General features: G+C 41.7%; 2 protein-coding genes across 6 annotated transcripts in view; both read right to left on the bottom strand.

The window, feature by feature from the left end:
* Positions 1 to 9,544: 9,544 nt before the first annotated feature.
* NVL (nuclear VCP like) overlaps positions 9,545 to 22,209 on the bottom strand; it is a 107,737-nt gene continuing 95,072 nt past the window's right edge. For all 5 annotated transcript variants that reach the window (XM_036850541.1, XM_036850514.1, XM_036850531.1 and 2 more), the window contains one exon: positions 9,545 to 12,230. In XM_036850541.1, the coding sequence (XP_036706436.1) occupies positions 12,186 to 12,230 (45 nt within the window). In that variant the 3' untranslated portion in view covers positions 9,545 to 12,185. The remainder of the gene's footprint in view (positions 12,231 to 22,209) is intronic.
* LOC118894361 (eukaryotic translation initiation factor 2 subunit 3-like) lies at positions 19,800 to 21,747 on the bottom strand. The gene has a single exon (XM_036850563.1). It carries the CDS (start codon positions 21,744 to 21,746, stop codon positions 20,328 to 20,330), a length of 1,419 nt encoding a protein of 472 aa, XP_036706458.1. The 5' UTR covers position 21,747; the 3' UTR covers positions 19,800 to 20,327.

The following is a 22,209-nucleotide window of genomic DNA, read 5'->3' as shown; positions in this document are numbered from 1 at the left end:
TGGGAGAGCACACAGAGAAAAGTTTGCTTACTTAAGACAGAAGCAAGGCAGAGATGCACACCTGGAGAGCAAGGGTGTGGGTGTCCTCCCTAATGAGGAGGAAGGCAGTAAAGAGGCAGTGAAGTCATCTATATAGGTCAGTTCTGCCTGCTCTTTGTTTACCTTTGGCTAATTATCTGGTTTCTTTTTCCACATCTGATCTGCCTCAGGACCCTCTCCAACATGCACACGCAACTTTTTTCCAAGATGGATTACAGCCCAGAGGCCTATGTGATGGCCTTAACACCACATATTATGGGGTGGTGCCCCTTCCTTTTTGCCCCCAAGGAGCCTTTCTGTGCATGTGCAATATTTCCCTTGCCCCAAGGATGGGAAATGTATGACCTCTTGATCTTTTAACAGGGCTTAGTCCCACTCTATCCCTGCCATAAAAAGGTCCAATGTCTGGTTATTTACCCTATTTCTGTTGCTGGTAAATATGTAGTCCTGGAGCCCGTTTGTCTCTTGCTTCAGGAAATGTAAACAGGGGGCTGGTAATGAATGTCCGGCCTGGAGCCCATCTTCTTCTCACCCCAGAAGTGTGAACAGGAGGCCAGTTGTAAGTGTCTAGCCTGGAGCCCATCAATCTCCTGTCTCACTTTCCCTTTGGGGAGTCATTCCTTGTAGGAATGAAGGTGGGTCACTGGGACAGGACCCCAAAAAGGCCTGTTTCATGGGGAAGTAATGTTAACATCTGACCAGGGACAAAAATCACCCCAATCCACCTGATGAGAGAAAATCTTAGAGGCAGATATTTGACAGCTGTTAATAGTGGTAGTCTCTGAAAAGCAAGATTATGGATGACATATACCTTTTTGCTGCCTTTCTGTAAATTTCTACAAATTCCTTTAGCAACAGAAAAATAAATGAACAAAGTTATCCACACGTGTATTAAATGGCTCTCCCATAGCAAAGTTGGTCATTCTATCCTGGCTCCTCACTTAATCCTTTTTTGCGCCAACCAATAGCCAGCACTCAAGAGTACTTAAGTCCTCTCTCCTTTCCTGAGTCACCATTTTTTTGCCCTGTGACTACGCTTGGGGCGTTATTTAAACCCTAGACCTTTAAACTTTCCATAATTGTGCTTTGTTTCCTTAAAGAAAGGGGTTTTCAGTGGATAAGACTTGCCCAGCTCTGCCTCTCTCTAGCCATGGGCAAGTTTCTTTATTTGCAAACTGAGGATAAACAGTCACACATCCCTCCCAGGGCTACAGTGAGAAGTCAATGAGTTAAAATGTGGGAAGGCTGGCACCTCACAGCCACTGTCTCTCAGCCTCGAGGTAATGACCCGTGAGGCCACCGGGAGTGCAGGTGTGACAGCTCTGCACGGCCCCTCCTCTGCAGAGGTTAGGGGTCATCAATGTCACAGATGGAGCTTGGGACAGGAGCAATGCTGTGACGCCCTGCCCTGGAGAGTGAGGAGGACAGAGGCAAGCCCAGACCACCAACCTGGCCTGTTATGGGGCTTGAAAGTACCTGAGGGTCTGCCGGTCAACCTGGAAGAGGCTGACCAGGTGTCATGGATCTGATGAAGAGGCTGGTAGAACATGAAGGGACAGTGGCACAGCTAGGAGTAGATGGCTTTGACTGACGGACATCTAGGTTCTGTGGTCTCGTGGGGCAGAGCACCCTCTCCCCCAAAGGCTACCTGCCTCTCTTTTGCTCCTTGTCCCCGCCCACCCCCCCATGTAAAATAACCACCGAGCCACAGACCCAGGCACAGCTCTCGCCAGCCCTTTCCCTCCTTTTTCTTCACAGCACTTACCACTTGTTCTATTTGATGTGTGTGTGCGTAACATAGACATACCTGGACTTACTGACTCTGCCCTTTTCTTCTCCCCATGCCCTCCCTCACCGTGGGAGGGGGAGACGCCCTTGGGGGAGGGACTTGAGTTTTGCTCTGAGCTGTACTGTCCGCAACTAGCACTGAACCTGCTCACAGTTACCAGTCAAGAAATGTTTGTTGAATCAATTAATGAAATCTCTCCTCCCACTTACATTACTGCTTTTCAGTTTCTGATTTCAAGTTACGAGTGGACTATGGACTGCAAACTACTATATCTACTGTGCCCTGATGCTGATTAAAAAAAAAATCAATCTTTAGACTCACCTGAAATGAACTTGACTTTATTTTCATCTGGCATCTGAACCTGTTACAGGTCCCAAGTGAGAACAAATTTAGCATCCTTTAAGATTTGAGACCTCACGTAAATCCCAAAGTCTTCCCTTTCTTCCAGCTTTGTCACACACTAAGCAGTGGAAGGAGGGTTCCTGGCATTTGTCCCTCATCCCCTTTGCTGCTAATCATGCTGTGCTCCCTTCCCGGATCAGCCTCTTGACCTCAAATGCCTCTACTGCTCTCCTGCAGGGATAAAAGGAGCCTGTGAAGTTCCACTGGGGCAAATTTTAATTGTCGTGTGTCAGCTCATCCCACAGCCAGCTGCTTGGACTTGGCTGCAGGGGAAGGAAAGGAAGGAGGGGGGAAAGTGTGGCACCAAAGCTGTCACTGCGCTAATAACTCTCCAAAGACTTCACCTTGAGAATGAGGGTGGCAGGCACATCTGGACTGCACCTGATCTCCAGGGCGGCCTCGTTTGCTCAGTCAAGATCATCAGGAAGCCAGCGTTGGCAGATCTCGCTTTTGCTTTCTCTCTCTTTTTTTCAACGTGACTGAGGCTTTAGCTGGTCATGTAATTTACCTTAGTACAGCATGCAATATAGTCAATATTATTATAATAATTTTGTATGGTGACAGATGCTTACTAGACATTGTGGTGGTCAATTCATAACGCATATAAATGTCAAAGCACTATGTTGTACACCTAAAACTAATATAACACGGTATGTCAACTATATTTCAATAAAAGAAAAAAATCACCTGGGGAAATTTAATGAGCTGCAGCTCCCCAAGCCCCATCCAGGAACTCTGATTCAACAGGTCTGCAGTGAGGCCCAGGTAGCATTTTTAAAAAAAATTTTATTGAAGTTGAATTACAATGTTGTGTCAATTTCTCTGTACAGCAAAGTGATTTAGTTATATATATATATATATTCTTTTTCATATTCTTTTCCATTATGGTTTGTCACAGGATATTGAATATAGTTCCCTGTGCTACACAGTAGGACCTTGTTGTTTATCCATCTATATATGACAGTTTGCATCTGTTAACCCCACTCTTCCAATCCTTCCCTTCCCCACTCTCCCCACCCTTGGCAACCACAAGTCTGTTCTCTATGTCTGTGAGTCTGTTTCATTTTTGCAGATATGCTCATTTGTGTTGTATTTTAGATTCCACATATAAGTGATATCATACGGTATTTTGTCTTTCTCTTTCTGACCTTCTTTGCTTAGTATGACAATCTCTAGGTCCATCCATGTTGCTGCAAATGGCATTATTTCATTCTTTTTTATGGCTGAGTAATATTCCATTGTATACATGTACCACATCTTCTTTATCCATTCATCTCTCAATGGACATTTAAGTTGTTTCCATGTTTTGGCTATTGTAAATACTGCTGCTATGAACACAGGGGTGCATGTATCATTTTGAATTATAGTTTTGTCTGGATATATGCCCAGGACTGGGATTGCTGGATCATATGGCAACTCCCATTTTTAGTTTTTTGAGGAACTGCCATACTGTATTCCATAGTGGCTGTACCAATTTACATTCCTACCAACAGTGTAAGAGGGGTCCCTTTTCTCCACACCCTCTCCAGTATTTATTATTTGTAGACTTTTTAATGATGGCCGTTCTGTCCAGTGTGAGGTGGTACCTCATTATTGTTTTGATTTGCATTTCTGTAATAATTAGCGATGAGCATCTTTTCATGTGCCTATTGGCCATCTGTATGTCTTCTTTGGAGAAATGTCTATTTAGGTCTTCTGCACATTTTTTGATTGGGTCATTTGAGTTTTTTTGTTACTGAATTGTATGAGCTGTTCGTATATTTTGGAAATTAAGCCCTTGTCGGTTGCAACATTTGCAAGTATTTTCTCCCAGTCCATAGGTTGTCTTTCACTTTGTTTATGGTTTCCTTTGCTGTGCAAAAGCTTGTAAGTTTGATTAGGTCCCATTTGTTTATTTTTGTTTTCATTTCTATTGACTCGGGAGACTGCCAGGAAGCATATTTTTAAGAGCCTCAGTTGATTCTTGTGTCATCCAGAGTTGAGAAATCCTAACAGAGGATTCAAAGGCCTTTTGTAGCATTACGATTCAATAGTCTTGAGAAGGAGACGAAAAGTAAACTGTAGGTAATATTTTGCAAGATAAAACACATGCTAATGCTGCTGGATAACCTGAGATCCCCTGCGATGTGGAGAAATACCCATTGTTCTCTAGGATTCAAAAGCATTTGAAAAGCACAGTGCAAACACTGGCTTCTGATTATGCCCCAGGAGGGATGTGGGCATACTCTAAGGTTCCTAGAGTTAAACATTTGCCCATTTTCTTAAATCTTTTACTTCCGAGGCTGGGCAATACGATAGCTATTTCTTTGCCTCCACCCTATCCATTTAAAAATCACTATTTAAAATATACGTGGACAGGACTTTCCCTGGTGGTTCAGTGGTTAAGACTCTGCGCTTCCACTGCAGGGGGCGCGGGTTCGTTCCCTGGTCAGGGAAGTTCTGCATGCCGTGTGGTGCGATCAAAAATAAATAAATAAATAAATAAATAAATAAAGTCTTGTCTGTCAGAACATCAAAGTTTACTGAGTGGCAACTGTGTAGAGAGGTTTCTGATACTAGCTGCTTGAGTTCAAAGAAAAAAATGTTATTCCCTATTTAATAAAGATTATTATTATTACAACTCACACTAGTTAATGATTTAGAAGGCATTTTGGTAGTTCCCCAGGGGACATGACACAGAAGTCCATCTCCTGCCCCCCAAAGCCAGTAGGATGTAGGAGAAGGACAAAGTCTTTAGAGTTAAGACAGTCTCGGGTTTGAATTTCCAGATGCCACTTATTAGCTGTGTGGCAAGACAAATTGTTCAACCTCTCTGAGCCTCAGTTTTCTCAAATATAAAGTGAAGATACTATATGTCTCAGTTTTAATGTATTAGTAAAGATACAGTTTGTAAGTCCACCTTCCTCTTCTTCCCCCATCCCATGCCACCAGCAATAATAACAAAGCCTGTGACATTTTGTGTGTCAAGGCACAGATGCTCCAAACCTGTGCTGTGCAAGGTGCAAAATTAAAGTGGCACAAATAATGTCATTTTTAATAAATGAATCTAAGCTGGACTACAAACTGAGTTTGGCAATAAAGGGTCACAGAATCTGAATGCTGCTTCAACATCCAAGTTCTAAGTGAGCTGAGAGTAATAAAGGAGGCAGCTGGAAAAAAGCAGATATGAAGTAGATGCTCAAAAAGTATTTGTTGAATTAATTAATTTGTTTTTGAGCCCTTTTCAGATAGGGCTTTTTTATTTGAAAAACAGACTTCCTTATACGTACGCTGCAAAACAGGGCTTCTACAGTTCCCTATATTAAGCTGTTTCCATCACCCGGTATCTCCACTTCTAAAGGCCTCGATTATTGTGAAACTCATTTAGCTTTCTGCATTATTAGTTTTGAGAAAGTTCAAGCTAGCAAAACCTCCTGGAGTAAGGAAGACCCATTGTCTATTTACCAGGCTCACTCACAGTTAGCCAGAGTAGAAGAGCAGGTTTTCCTGTCTGTGCAAAGATGGTAATTAGAATTTCGGTTGTAATAAATATATATTATCTCCTCTTTAAAACTTTCTGCTTTAGAGAGAGAATGCTTGTGTGGGCCAAGCTCTTAGAACCAGTTTCTTTTGAATGCCTTGAGCACATTCAGGGGCTCCTTAGCCACGGAGAAGTATTGCTAAAAGGACTTCTGATCAGCAATAACTAAATGCCTGAGGAAGCCCCACCTCCAAAGCTTTGCTGATTTCTCTTCAGAGAGCCATGAGCTGCGAAGTTCCAGTTTGGCAGATTCCTGGGGTGGAAACAACACAAAATCTCCAGCAAATCTCCCCTATGTTAGCTGTGCTTTGTGCCATAGAGCAAAGCGATTCAATTGTGCTATGAAAAAGTTACTTTGTTCTTATTATGTGTCAAGCGCTATAATGCAAAAATGAATTAAGGACTCTGCCATTGAGAATCTAGTACTTAAGCAGAGAGTGTTTAACGGCCACAGTCCAGGTCAGCACAGTCTGAGCAGAAAGTGGAGGGAGGGCTTGGGCAAGGCTTCTCACGATGGGTATTTCAAGCCCAGAAGTGGGTCTTGTGTTTGGGTGGAGGGAGGAGGTGGGTAATGGGAACACGGTGAGCCAGGGCTGAGATGTGAAAGAACATGGTGTTCCACTGGAATGGCAATATACCCAGTCAGGGGAGAGGGGGCAGGACAGGTGCCAAAGGTGGATTGATGTCAGATTACAAAGGCCCATGCATAATTAGACCAATGTGTTTAGGCCACAGGAGGATGCTGAGCTGAGAAGTGACGTGATTAATTAGTATCTTTTGAAGGCAACCCTGGTTTTATTGTATAAGAGATTGGAATAGGAGATTAAACAGGAGGCCAAAGTAAACGTATGAAAGGCGACGACAGCTTGAGCTAGGTCAGTGTCTGTGAGAATAAATACATCTAAATAATAAGTGCCTGATCACTGATCAGAAGAACTGAAGACGCCTTCCACCTTCCCAGCTTGGGTGATGAGGACTGTGGGAGACAGAGCGGGTGTTCAGGTAGAGGGGAGGGAAGCTGAGGCGCTGTCGAGTTTCTCCCTCCTGAGACTTACTGTGTGCGGTCTTGGAAAATAGAACGTCCTTGGCTGTGACGTAACGTGGACTGCTTATCTCCACACCTAAGGAAGAGTTCTTTGGAACACACTTTGCTGAGTTCCTCCCTCCCTCCCCCGCTCAGGGGCCAGGCCTAGCTGGCAGTGGAACCGGATTGCGTGGCCAACATGCCAGCTAAGGAGACGTTCCAGAAGGCAGCATTGGTCCAGACAGCCTCGGTGGTTGCAGGCATCTTTGAAGCTCATGTTCTCCCAGGAAGAGAGAATGGTATTAGCGTTGGGCTAATTTAAATAACAAAATTCCGCTCCCACTCACCTCTTCAACCTTAGTTTCTCACCACTGACCAGACGGGAGGACAGCATGAGCAAAACGCCTGGTGTTTTAGGGGAAAAAGAAAGAGAAAAGAGTGGCTGGCTTATCCTCAGGTATACTGGGCTCTATGCACCTCTTTCCTTTTAAGTGACCCACGTTTTCAATATTGATACTCCTATTGTTTTAAATTTTTGAGATGTTTATTATAAATAAAATCAGATGAAGAATCATGAATTACAGAAAAAATTTTCATGAGTTTTTAAAAAACCTTTTTTTAAAATAAATTTATTTTATTTATTTTTACTTATTTATTTTTGGCTACGTTGGGTCTTTGTTGCTGCGCGTGGGCTTTCTCTAGTTGCAGCGAGCGGGGGCTACTCTTGGTTGCGGTGTGCAGGCTTCTCGTTGCGGTGGCTTCTCTTGTTGCGCAGCACGGGCTCTAGGCACGTGGGCTTCAGCGCAGTTACGGCGCGTGGGCTCAGTAGTTGTGGCTCACGGGCTTAGCTGCTCTGCGGCATGTGGGATCTTCCCAGACCAGGGCTCGAACCCGTGTCCCCTGCGTTGGCAGGCAGGTTCTTAACCACTGCACCACCGGGGAAGCCCTAAAAAAACTTTTTAACTGAAGTGAACATACTTACAGAAAAGAGCTATGATAAGCAAACGGTGCAATGAATTATCAGTAAGAAAACACATGCATGAAGCCACCACCAGATCAAGGAGGGCGTGGCCAGCATCCCAGAGGCCGCCCCACTTGGTGCTCCTTCCAGGCACTGCCCTGCAATAGTAACCATCAACCTGACTTCTAATGGTATCGATCAGTTGCCTTTCTGAATTTTATACATTAATAAGTAGAATCGCACAAGATGATTTCAAGACTGGCTTCTTCCTCTCAATATCTGTGAGAATCACCCGTGTTGTTGCATATAGTTCATCATTGCTATGTAGTATTCTACATGTATTTTTCATGGTGCGTGAAAACACCATGTTTATCCATTCTACTGTTGATGGATATTTAGGTTGTTTCCATTTCTGGTCAGTTATGAATTTTGCTATTTTGGTGTATGCACTTCTGTTGGATACATATGTCAGAGTGGAACTGCTGGGTTATAGGCTATTCACATGCCCCTTTATCTTTTCTCATATGACAAAGTGAGATTTCTATTACCCAATGAATCAACATTTTTAGTTCTCACGTGGAGGGAGGGGCTGGGCACAGCCAGCAGTCTAATTTTGACAGTCTTGTTGTCTAAGAAAGGTAATTCATTTAACATTTATTAAATGCTTCCTGTAATGCAGGCACTGGGCTGGATGCTAAGGAGACAAGACTGACAGGATCCCTTCCTCATGAAACTTAGCAGGACACCCCAAGTCAGACAACTATAATGCCTGCACATTTAACTGAATATTTTTGTTTGTCCTTATTTTGTAAAAATTAAAAATGCTGATATCAGTGATAAGCATAGGTCTCATGGACCTAAAGCAATGGAGTTAAGGGTAGCCTCTGAATGATGTGGGATTCCATTTTATCCCAAATCTATCTGGCCTCTCAGCTTTGGGATGTGAGCAGTGCAAAAATGTATCCAAATCCATTCAGTTCCTGAGTTCAGGCAGTGAGAACTTCAACAGTGAGAGATATTAACAATGACTAAAGATTGTGCCTAACAGGTAACTAGGTGCTTTCTAACTATTTTAGCTTTTGGAAATAAGTTCCTCCTGTAAACACAGCTTTGATGTTTTCAGCAATATCCTGTGGATGAATGTGAGAGCACACCTGTCCTTAGTTTCTCAGACACCAGCCCCTCTCCCATCTGCAGGTCTCTATTGTCAGTTAGCTCATGTATTCCCTTCCTGCATTTCCCTCTCAGCCTTCAGGACTCAGCTGAGACATCATTTTCTCTGGAGAACTTTCCCTGGACCCCACTGCCCTTCCTCTGTGCTCCTCCTAATGAATGGCATCTATTCTTATCCCTTCACAGTCATTCTCAGGCTGTTTTGCAACTGCCTCTTGACTTGTTTCACTGTATTAATTAGGACATTAATTTGGCTGCTTTAACAGAGATCAAAATATAATTGCTTAGGCACGATAAAGGTCACACATAAAAGTCTAGGCCAACTGTGTCTGAGCAGTGAGAAAACTGCTCCACAAGTGCCCAGGGACCTTGGTTTTTTATGTCTTATTGCTCTGTCACCCCCTAGAATGTCTCCATTTACATGGTCAAAGCTGGTTCATCATCACTTCATCACATTCTAGCCCTGGAAAAGGAAAAGTGGAATTAGGAGAGCAAGCAGAGTTTTCCTCTTTTTTAAACCAGTTGTGGTTTCTGAGGACATTCCCAGAGTCTGCCTATGGGCTAAGATGCATGAGTTCAAGGCAGGCTGCCCCCAGTTAACGAAGGGTTCGCATTCCAAGCTGCTTCTTTTTTTGGGGGGGGGGGGCGGGGGGCCGTGGCCCTCGCTGGGCAGCACGCGGTATCTTAGTTCTGCGACCAGGGATTGAACCCATGCCCCCTGCAATGGAAGTGCGGAGTCCTAACCACCGGACTGCCAAGTCTCCAAGCTGCTGCTTCTTTTTAAGGATGTGACCAGAAGCTGCACTCATCACCTGAGTTCATATTACACTAGCCAGAACTCAATCACTCTCCTACTAAAAGGAAGAAGGGACGAATGGATATTATGGGACAATCAGCTATTTTTGCTAACAAATTAGGCAGAAACTAGGCAACAAACTAGGCCAAATTAGGCAATAAGTTCTGAGTTTGTTCACCATTATGTTATCAGTGCTCAGCACAAAGCACTTAATGAAATTGCCTCATCTTTCAGGATGCTAGAACAGAGGATACAACTCCAGATGTTTCTCAACACAGGACTGGACGTTGTTCACAAGAGAAAGAAAAGCTGGACAGCTGTAGACCAGAATTCAGACTCTTCTTACGCATGTATATACACAGGTGACTTTGAACCAGCTCTGAACCTTATTCTTTTTAATGGGGATGCCATCCGATCCCCATTGTATGGGGAATAAGAGTTGGGAGGATTAAAGAGAACATGTGACAGTGTCTAGCACACAGATGGTACTTAGAACACGTTACCTTTCCTTCCTTATGGAGAAGGGCTGGCACTACCCACTGTGACATTAGCTGGTTAGCTTTCTGCCCAATAACTGCCTGCTGTCCAACCTACATAGCAGCTGATTTGCAAAGCTGATGGACATGCAGCCTATTTGATCTCTGATGCGGTCGACATTTTATGTTTAGGCTAAGCTAAACTACCAGAAAGTTCGGTACGTAGACCTAATTGTCTAGAAATTGTCAAGAAAATTCAATCGTCAAGAAAATCTTTGCTTTCCCTCATAACCTACATATATGATATACCAGACTGTGTCTCTCTTTTTTGACCATGTGGCTTGCGGGATCTCAGTTCCCTAACCAGGGACTGAACCCGAGCCACGGCAGTGAAAGCCCGGAATCCTAACCACGAGGCCACCAAGGAACTCCCCGTGTTTCTCTTTTGATTTGGCTGATATCAAGCACAATCAAATCTACTACTCAAATTTAATAACTGTTTAAGACCTTCTGGCCCACACTTCTAATTTAACTTTCATTCCTAATCATCTATGCCTAGGACATGATCCTGATTTGCTTTTTCTTTCGGTCTTCCTTCCTCTGGGGTCCTACAGCACCCTCCTTTCTATGCCCCTTCCTTGGGCATTGTGATATTCTGTTTAGATGTCTGTATCCATCTGTGAACTCCTTGAAAAAAAGGACTGTGTCTTACTTACCTGACTTGCTTTGATCTATTAATATTTTCTCCATCTTATCAATTACATTCTTAAAAGTAGCATAAACATTTTTATAGACTGAGGTGGAGTAGAAATTTTGGAAGGAAAAAAAGTAGGTAACCAAAGCCATCTATACAACCTAAGAATACACCGTGAGCAGCACTGTAAACAAGGAATGAGATGAAACACGACACAAATTAAACCCTCCTGAAAGTATCAGCTAGAGACTTGTGAAAGGCGCACAGAGGACAGTGTGAAGGGGCTCCCAACTGGCTGAATCTGGGACAATCTGAACATCATATCATGAGAGTAACGGATAACACACTGCAGAAATAGTTAATACCTGAGTTTGACGAGGAATGGGATATTTACATAGTTTCCAAGTACCTCCACACAACACACGTATGAATTACAAAGGAAAAGAGTAACTTCACAGTGTAAGAAGCTTGGCAGAACCACCTTAATTAAGTGACCAAAGTGACCATCACCAGTATTGGGGCAGATCGAAATTGCACATCACCTGACACGATGCAGTGAGAAGAGCATCGCCTCATGATATTCCTGCCAAAGATGCACAACCTGTGTCTAATCATGAGGAAACATCAGACAAATCCAGATTGAGGGCATTTTACAAAGTAACTGGGCTGTAACCTTCAAAAGTGTCAGAAGTCAAGACAGGAGCTGTTCCAGACTTTAAGGAAACTAAAGAGAAACGGCAACCGGTTGCAATAGCTAATTCTAAACTAGATCCCTTTGTTATAAAGGACATTATTGGGACAACTGGAGAAACCTGAATGGAGCCTGAGGATTCATGGCAGCAAAGTATCACAGCTGATGTCCTGATGTTGATGGCTGGTGATGTAGGGAAATATCCTGGTGTGTAGGAAGTGTACATTAAGGTATTTCGGGGTGATGGTGGGGCATCAGGCTGGCAAATACTCTCAGACGGTTCGGGGGGCGGGGGAGTTCTTTCTATTGTGACTGCAACTTTCCTGTGGTACAGTCAAGGTTGTTTCAAAATAAACATTCTATTTAAAAAAGGTATCTGTTATTTTATTTTGACAGTTAAAATTTTTTTTCTTTTTCTTAAACAGGAGGTATAGGGTGTTTCCGTACAAGGTTGGCCAGATGGGAAGAATCTTTAGCTCTGACTTGGCCTCATTAATCTGAGGATAAAATGCTTATGTGAGACCACATCTGTGTCAGGTTGAAAGTGGATAGCTCAGAGCACGTGGGTATCTCTGGCAGCTCGATGCACTGGACTCCTTGAAGGCCTGCTGCTGGAGAAGTCACCGGCTGAGGGACCACTGCAGAGCTTCATACATCGCTTGATCCTGAGAGGAGAGGACAGAATATAGAGCTGGTCACTGTTTGACATGGGTTTACCTGTGTTTCCCAAAATTCAGATGTTGAAGTCCTCACCCCCAGTACCTCAGAGTGTGACTGGATTTGGAGACAGGGTCTTAAAAGTGGTGATTAAGTTAAAATGAAGTCATTAGGGTGGGCTCTACTACATCCAATACAACTTGGTGCCCTTATAAGAAGAGATGATTAAGGACTTCCCTGGTGGCGCAGTGGTTAAGAATCCTCCTGCCAATGCAGGGGACATGGGTTCGAGCCCTGGTCCAGGAAGATCCCACATGCCGCGGACCAGCTAAGCCCATGCGCCACAACTACTGAGCCTGTGCTCTAGAGCCCACGAGCCACAACTATGAGCCTGCATGCCACAACTACTGAAGGCTGCGCGCCTAGAGCCCGTGCTCCGCAACAAGAGAAGCCACCGCAATGAGAAGTCGCGTGCGGCAACGAAGAATAGCCCCCGCTTGCCACAACCAGAGAAAGGCCACACGCAGCAACGAAGACCCAACACAGCCAAAAATAAATAAATAAATTAATTAATTAAAAAAAAAAAAAAAAGAAGAGATGATTAAGACACAGACATGCACAGAGGGAAGACCATGTAAAGACACAGGGAGAAGACCGTCATCTCCAAACAGGGCCCAGAAGAAACCAACCCTGCCAATACCTTGATCTTGGACTTCTAATTTCCAGATCTGTGAGAAAATAAATTTCTGTTGTTTAAGCCACCCAGTTGGTGGTACTTTGTTATAGCAACTGGAGCAAAGAAAGAGAGGTGGCCTTACCTCCCTGATTTAAATTCCATACACACTCCTTTTTACAGGGAATGCCCATGACTCTTATAATTGTTGACTAAAGTTTGCTGTAAAAATCAGATTAGAAGATTCTTATGTCTATATCTATTTAATGAAGAAAGCAAAATTCTAAACTGTACTGGGTCCAGATGAGAATGGGAGGCAGAAGCAGAGGCTTCTTATACTACATTAACATTTGTAAGAAACTGCCAGAGCATTTTCCAATTGGTGGTATCATCTTACATTTTCAGTAACAATGTATGAGAGTTCTAGTTGCTTCACATCCCTGCCACCATTTGGTGCTGTCAGTCTTTTATTTATTTATGTATATATTTTTGGCTGTGTTGGGTCTTCGTTGCTGTGTGCGGGCTTTCTCTAGTTGCGGCGAGCGGGGGCTACTCTTTGTTGCGGTGCGCGGGCTTCTCATTGCGGTGGCTTCTCTTGTTGCGGAGCACGGGCTCTAGGCATGTGGACTGCCGTAGTTGTGGCACACGGGCTTAGCTGCTCCGCGGCATGTGGGATCTTCCTGGACCAGGGCTCGAACCCATGCCCCCTGCATTGGCAGGAGGATTTTTAACCACTGCACCAACAGGGAAGTCCTGTTGTCAGTCTCTTAAATTTTAGTCGTTCTGGTAGATGTGTAGCGGATTCTCACTGTGGTCACACTAACTTTTTTTTTTTTTTTTGGTGAGGCTTTGGAGCAACAAGAATTCTCATCTATTGCTGGTGGGAATGTAAAATGGTACAGCCATTCTGGAAGACAGTTTGGCAATTTCTTACAAAACTAAACATGCTCTTACTAGAAAATCCAGAAATCATGCTCCATGGTATTTAACCAATTGAGTTGAAAATGTATGTCCACACAAAAACATGCACACAAATGTTTATAGCAGCTTTATTCATAATTGCCAAAACCTGAAAGCAACCAAGATGGCCTTCAGTATGTGAATGGATAAATTCTGGCACATCCAGACAATGGAATATTTAGTGCTAGAAAGAAGTGGACTGTCAAGCCATGAAGGACAGAGAGGAACCTTAAATGCGTATCACTGTGAAAGAAGTCAACCTGAAAACACTAATGTATGATTCCAACTGTATGACATCCTGGAAAAGGCAAAGCTATAGAGACAGTAAAAATATCAGGGGTTGGGGGAGGGCGTGTTGAGCACAGAGCAGTGAAACTATACTGTAAGACACTATGGTGGTAGATTTATGTCATTACATATTTGTCAAATCCCACAGAACAGGGGTCCCCAACCCCTGGTACTGGTCTGTGGCCTGTTAGGAACTGGGCCGCACAGCAGGAGGTGAGCGGCAGGTGAGCGAGGGAAGCTTCATCTGTGTTTGCAGCCTCTCCCCATCGCTCGCATTACTGCCTGAGCTCCGCCTCCTGTCAGCATTATGGTGAGTTGTATAATTATTTCATTATATATTACAATATAATAATAATAGAAATAAAGTGCACAATAAATGTAATGCACGTGAATCATCCCAAAACCATACCCACCCCCCGCCACGCCAACCCCAGTCCGTGGAAAAACTGTCTTCCACGAAACCAGTCCCTGGGGCCAAAAAGGTTGGGGACCACTGCAGTAGAATGTACAACACAAAGAATGAATCCCAATGTAAACTGTGGGCTTTGGGTGATAAAGATGTGTCAACATAGGTTCAACAAATGTAAAACTCCTGGTACAGGATGCAGATAGTAGGGGAATTGGGGTATGTGTGCTGCGTGCACAGCAATATTTGGGATCTCTGTATTTTCTGCTCAATTTTTCTGAAAGCCTAGAACTGTTAAAAAAAAAAAAAACTTATTAAAACAAAACTGGGCTTCCCTGGTGGCGCAGTGGGCTTCCCTGGTGGCGCAGTGGTTGAGAATCTGCCTGACAATGCAGGGGACACGGGTTCGAGCCCTGGTCTGGGAAGATCCCACATGCTGCGGAGCAACTGGGCCTGTGAGCCACAACTGCTGAGCCTGCGCGTCTGGAGCCTGTGCTCCGCAACAAGAGAGGCCGCGATAGTGAGAGGCCCGCGCACCGCGATGAAGAGTGGCCCCCGCTTGCCACAACTAGAGAAAGCCCTTGCACAGAAACGAAGACCCAACACAGCCATAAATAAATAAATAAATAAATAAAAAATAAAAATAAAGGAATTCCTTAAAAAAAAAAAAAAACCCAAATTATATTCTATATAGCGAAATACTTGAAGCAGCGGTAGCAGTCACTTTTTGGCAAACCTCAAGTACAGAATCCAGACACTGACATCTGTACTCAAGGCATCAGGCAGCAGTGAGGATGGCTCGAACAAAGCAGAGCAGTCACTGGGATGAAAGACAATCTAGCTGTGGACTCTCCACCATTTATTCTTTTTTCTGATTACTAGTAAGAAGGCTATAATCAAAAACCTCCCAAAAACAAAAGTCCAGGACCAGATGGCTTCACTATCGAATTCTAACGAACATTTTTTTTTTAACTGAGGTAAAACTGGTATATAACATTATATTAGTTGCAGATATACAATATAATACAATATTTGTGTATACTACAAAGTGATCGCCACTCTCTCTGGTCACACTAACTTTTTTTTTTTTTTTTTTTTAATAATTTTTTTTTAATTTATTTATTTATTTTTGGCTGTGTTGGGTCTTCGTTTCTGTGCGAGGGCTTTCTCTAGTTGAGGCAAGCGGGGGCCACTCTTCATCGCGGTGCGCGGGCCTCTCACTATCGCGGCCTCTCTTGTTGCGGAGCACAGGCTCCAGATGCGCAGGCTCAGTAGTTGTGGCTCACGGGCCCAGTTGCTCCGCGGCATGTGGGATCCTCCCAGACCAGGGCTCGAACCCGTGTCCCCTGCATTGGCAGGCGGATTCTCAACCACTGCACCACCAGGGAAGCCCCCACACTAACATTTTAAGTGTTGGAAGGCAATTCCATTCCTGTACACTTAACCCCAAGAAATGTTTGCAGTATGTTTTTGTTTTTCCGACCCTTTAAAATCTTAAAGAAAACATCTGCTTTTGTTAAATTATTCTTTTGAATAAGTAAAATGTTCATAAGATTCAAAAATATAGAAACAGTTATAAAGTGAAGAATGTCTCATTCCTACCCTGCCCCGCATCAATGCATCCTCCTGCATATGCAAGCAAACAAGAATAGTCATTATTTTTTCCTTTTTCCTCTTTTTTATATAAACAGTGGCATTTCATCCACATGATTTGTACTCTTTAATATAAACATATTTAACAATATATTTAGGAGATATTCTTCAGTCTTCTTATAGTGGTTACATCATAATTTATTACATCATTTAGAGTCAAACTTCAGCTATTACTACACACAATACTCCAACGAGTAACTATATTTCTGAGGAAAGGAGCTGCTGGGTCAAGCTTTGTTGTGATTATAATTCGGGCCATGCAAAAGGGCCATACTGAGCCAACACCTCACCAGCTATGTATAAGCAACTGTTTCCGCATATCCTGGACAACAGGGAGTGATCAAGTTTTGAGATTTTTGCCAAATGACAGGTAAAAAGTGGTATCCTAGTTGCTTTTCTTTTACTACCAGTAAATGGAGAATTTTTCCATATGTTTAACAAGCTCATTTCCTTTTCTGGGAAGGGCCTGTTCATATTCTTTGCCCATTTTTTAAAAATCTTATCAATTTCTAGTCATCTTCTATGTGTGCAGGAGATTAGCCCTTTGTGATAGAAGCTGCAAATATTTTTCCATTTGATCATTTGTCCTCTGAAAACATTTTTTTTTAACTAAGAAGTTTTTATTTTTACGTATCAGATTCTTCCACCTTTTCACTTATGGTGGCTGGGTTTTATGTTGAGAGAAAAAAAGGAACTCCTACTTGAGGTTATAGAAAAATCTCCCTGTTTTCTTCTAATATTCTGATGGTTTTAGTTTTTACATTTAAATCGTTGATTTATTTGGAATTTATCCTGGTACAAAGTATGAGTTCAACTTTAATTTTTTGAGATGGCTTCCCCATTGTCCCAATATTAATCACTGAATTGTCTCCTTACTGGTACTGGTGTGAGGAACATTATACATTACATCTTTTTATATAAATTATGTATTATATTAGGATCCGTTCCTGAACTTTATATCCTGCTCCATGTGTCTGTCGATTCATGTGTCACTACTTCAGTGTTTTAATTACTGAGGTTTTTGAAAACACATTAGTGGTTTTTTAGGCCCCACCCCCAGCTTGATCTTTTTGGAGTTTTCCTGGCTCTTCAGTTTGCTTATTTTTCAATATAAACTTTAGGTTGCCTCTGTCTGGTTTCAAAAACAAAACAAGGAAAATTAAAATAAAAAGACCAAGAGCAGAGCCATTGAAATAATTTTGAATAATACCAAGCGGCCATAGCTCTGATGGTTTCTTCTTTGCCTACTAGACTGGGGAAAGTCAAATCAACAAGATTGTCTTGTACTGCCAAGGGAACAGCCCACAAGTCTGATCACAGTGTTCTCTCTTCTAGCATGATGCAAGTAAGACTTGAGGGAAAGTATGGAGGAGTGGAGAGTTTAAAAACATTTACAGAAATTGCAAGCTAAATTCACGGAAATTAGCAATAATATATTCTTTTACATGTATTATGCTTTTGACTTTTTAAAAAATGAGTTTACCACCATTATATTTTATTCTAACGATAATCCCATGACAAAGGCAGAACAGATGTTATCTCTCTCTAACAGATCAGAACACTGAAACAGAGAAAGGGCAAATATACCATTCAAGAAGGAAAACCTTTTCTGGACTGCAGGAAGGTTACCTCTGGTTTGGAAGATGAATTAAAAAAAATAATGTCTATATACTTATTTCAGTGATTTTTCAGGCACCGCTCTCTCCCTCTTTTTTTTTGGCTGCACCACATGGCTTCCAGGATCTTAGTTCCCTGACCAGCGATCGAAACCAGGCCCTCGGCAGTGAAAGCACCAAGTCCTAACCACTGGACCGACTCCCCTCAAGTACCTCTCAAACCGTGTCAAAGGTGAACAGAAAACAGGTATTAGTGAAATGCTGAATTAACTCTGAAATAGGATAAAAGGGCCTCTGTATTTCAACATCACTGCTAAATAATATATGTATAGTAAAGACATTTTAAGCATGCTTTGCTTATAGCCAGATTAAAGCAATTCCTTTTTTTTTTCCTTTTTAAATAATAAAATAACATGTTAAGTTATAAAACAATATTTTTGTAGAAATATAAAGAAAATACAGATCAGCAAAAAAAAAAAAATTAATCCTTAATTTCCAGAGATAAAACTATTATTACTATTTTGGTCTTACAGATCTTTTAAATTATTATTTTTTCAGTATTTAATTTTTAAAGATAGGTAATACATTCACGTGGTTCAAAATTCAAACAGGATGAAAGGTCAACTTTCACACCTCTGTCCTCCAGTTACTCAGTTTCTCTTCCCACAAGCAACCACTGTTAGTTTCATAAGTAATAATTTCATAAGGGCCAGTTAAGATGCCAAACAAGGAAAGTAGTCTCTTTACCTTAATGTTGTGCCTTATTTTTTTTTTTTTTTTTTTGGATTTACATATACAGTGTACTTTCATCAATAACCTCGCATTACAGGCAGATTCTCAACCAGGTACAACTTTTGCTGAGAATCACTGTTCTATGAAAACAAGGCCCACTGTTTTCGTATTTGCATATTCCCGTTTACACTAAGCACAGTGCTTTGCAAATTTGTTGAAATTCATGTGGATGTTTGAAATAGAAAAGACTTCTGGTTTCAGTTCTGACATGAGATTAATTACAATAAATTAGTGAACTTGGGTCTTATGTTACTCCAGAATTTCTGGTAGAAGGTGCTTACAAAACACATGGGGACATGTTAGACATAAAATTAATGATTGGATTAAAACCTTGTTTCATTTAAGTGTGTTCTCCATGCTGTAACACAACCCTTCAAAGTCAAGCAAGTACGTAACATTAATATGTTTCCCCAAAACTTATAAACTTACGTTAACAACCAGAACCACACCTTTTAAACTTCTACAAGGCAGCATGTCCAATGCCCAAAAGAGCACAAGGTTACAACTGTGGCATCAGGTCCCACATTAAATGAAAATTTAAGAAAAGCAAACAAGAGTACTATCAGACTACCAAACCTTAGTAAGATTCTGTTATTTGATACTCCTACTTCTCAGCTCTCTAAGTTTGTTACTCAACACAGGGGAGCTTTAAAAATTAATGCCTGGGCCCCACCCAAAGCCAATTAAAATCAGAATCTCTGTGGAGCATCTATCTTTTTTTAAGCTTCCCCAACAATTCTAATGTCAGCCAGAGTTAAGAACCACTGCTTTAACAGAATTTCATGAAACAAAAATAAACAAAAATTAAAATGCACAACACAGGAAAAGTGCAGGAACACGGAGAATAAGTTAAAAGCGAAAGGGCTCACCCTTTGCTGTATAACATTTTTTGCCTCCTGAAAGTTCCACAGATTACTAATATTAGAATCTACATCATAACCTTATCAATTAAGTAGTTAAGAAAAAACATAAAATAAGGCCTGGAAAGATCTTTGTTACTTAACTAAAATCATCTGGTGTTAACAGTACTTTCCAATGGGGGAAGGCTGTAGGGTTTTGGGAGTAAAGCAATGCAGAAACAATCGCAGGGCATCACAGGGAGAGGATGAGAACTTCGGGCTCTAGCTTCCTGTGTTCTAGTCCAGAAAAAAAGGGGAGAGAAAGGTGTGTCCATGGGAACAAGCCCTCATGCCTGAAAGGACAATTTTATTTGAACCTATTAATTTGTCACTCAAAGTTAAAAAGATAAAAGCAACATAAAATATGGGGTAAAGGGAAGTTGGTCTTCAAGAATTTGTCTTCAAGTTTTTACTGATAACAATAATCCTTCAAGCCTGGAGCTACTCAAAGACGAATCATGAAAAATAAGAAGAAAAATTTTATTTCAAACAGATTCAGTGGTATGTGTGCTACAGCAAAGGCTGGTTGTAGCAGTTTCCTTTCAAACCTGCACTGATGTATAAATTAGACATTATTCGGGAATGATTAATTTCTGGTAAAATGTAGATTCAATCCAACATTATGCCAATTTTTACATTGATTGTAGACCCTATTTTAGTACTAGAGGTTAAATTTTCATCACCAAAAAATGAGAATAACCTTACAGCTACTCCTAAGGTAATGAGCTGTGAAATTAATTCCTCACTATTGCTTTGAAAATATACCCCTAGGTTGTTAAGAGAAATTCCGACTTCATCCAAATCTGTTATTTAATTCTTCAGTCATCATCTACTGTTGGCTTGATTGTCACTCCTCTTCTTATTTGACCCCAACCAATTAAACGCCAGTGTTTCTCAACTCTTCGGCTAAGTGCAATTTTTTCTCCTACTTCTGTGCACACAGGATTAGTCAAAACGATTTTGCCCAAATCAGCCTTGACTGCACTAACTCTTCCTCCTGTCGACAGGGATCCTATGTTCACCATAAGCACTTTATTCTTAGACAGCTTTTGCACTTTTGCTGCTTTCTTGTCTCCTTCAGTGCGTACACCTAGAAGCCGTCTAAGCAGGAAATAGGAAATTTCCAGTTCTGTGAAGATCTCAGGTAAAGCTCCAACTGCACCAAGTACCTGCCCCACCATTCTGTCAGCCCGGCACAAAGTGGGGTCAATTTTTGTTCCAACTCCAATAAGACCTCCTGGAGCAGCATACTGAAGATCATTATGCTCTGCGAAAAGTGATACAATTTTGGAAAAGATGGGTTTACACATGAGCTTTCCTTCACTATCTTTGGAAACAATACCAGGTCTGACTTCTATCTCCTGGCCCACCTTTAATACTCCTTTTAGAATACTACCACCAGCTACACCCCCCTTAAGGTCATCAACTTCACAGCCAGGTTTGTTGACATCAAAGGATCTAATAACAATAAGTCGGGGTTCTGAAGTAAAGTCTCTTGGGGGTACTGGAATTTTCTTTACTATGTACTCACAGACAACTTCAATATTGTATTTTAGCTGAGCAGAAATTGGAATAATAGGAGCTCCTTCTGCTACTGTACCTTGTACAAATGCAAGGATCTGTTCATACTGTTCTTTAGCCTGGCTTTCTTTTACCAAATCAATTTTATTTTGTAGAATCAAAATATGCTTCAGTTTCATGATTTCTATAGCAGCCAGGTGTTCAGAAGTCTGGGGCTGAGGACAAGACTCATTACCAGCTATCAACAGAAGAGCTGCATCCATCACTGCGGCACCATTCAGCATAGTAGCCATCAAAATATCGTGGCCAGGACAGTCAACAAAGGAAACATGTCTGACTAATTTGAAGTTCCCTTTGGTCCCTGGAATATCTGTAGGAAACTCATCGGGTGTACTACTTCCACAGGATCTATAACATTCTGGCCGAGGACAACTTGGGTCGTCAAGTTTATAAATCTTAGCATTAGCATAGCCAAGTTTGATTGTAATATTTCTTTCTAGTTCATTTTTGAACCTGACAGTGTGAACTCCAGAAATAGCTTTTACAACCGTAGACTTCCCATGAGCTACATGACCAATTGTACCTATATTAATTGTGGCCTGTCTGCTGATAACTTCATGTGAAAGTGGCGTCAACTTGGTAACATCCAAAGTGTTGAGATCTTGCCGAGAAAGGTGCGGCTGCCCTAGAGTCACACCAGCCTCACCCCCCGCCATCTTGCCCCTTATTTTTTTAAAAGATCAAACAAAGTAATAATCAGCTTGGTCATCTGTCTCATTTATCATTTATTCAAAATTCATACCATGCCTCCTCCAAAAGAGAACTTATACCTTCTTATTCACTAGTGTAGTTTCCAGAGACCAATACTTAAAGATTTATGATCACCAAAAATATTAAAGAGAATATATTAGAATCAAGTAGCATCACTAGGACATACATGTAGCCTTCCAAGGGATGTTCCTAAGAGGATAAAAAAAATTCTACCGTGTGTGGAATAATAGGTCCACCTTTTTAATAAAATCAGTCATATGGCCTTTGTCATACTGTAGCTGATACCTTCGAAGCAAAAGCTGCTTGCAAACAATTTTCTAACATTAACAGAATTGAGTGACCATGTTAATATGTATTCTATGTATACATCTATGGTAGCGCTTACCATACAACTCTTAATTGCTCAAA

The sequence above is a fragment of the Balaenoptera musculus genome, chromosome 1 (assembly GCF_009873245.2).
Source record: "Balaenoptera musculus isolate JJ_BM4_2016_0621 chromosome 1, mBalMus1.pri.v3, whole genome shotgun sequence".
Taxonomy (NCBI): Eukaryota; Metazoa; Chordata; class Mammalia; order Artiodactyla; family Balaenopteridae; genus Balaenoptera; species Balaenoptera musculus.
The sequence above is the reverse complement of the archived record's forward strand: the minus strand, read 5'-3'. Positions and strand labels throughout refer to the sequence as shown.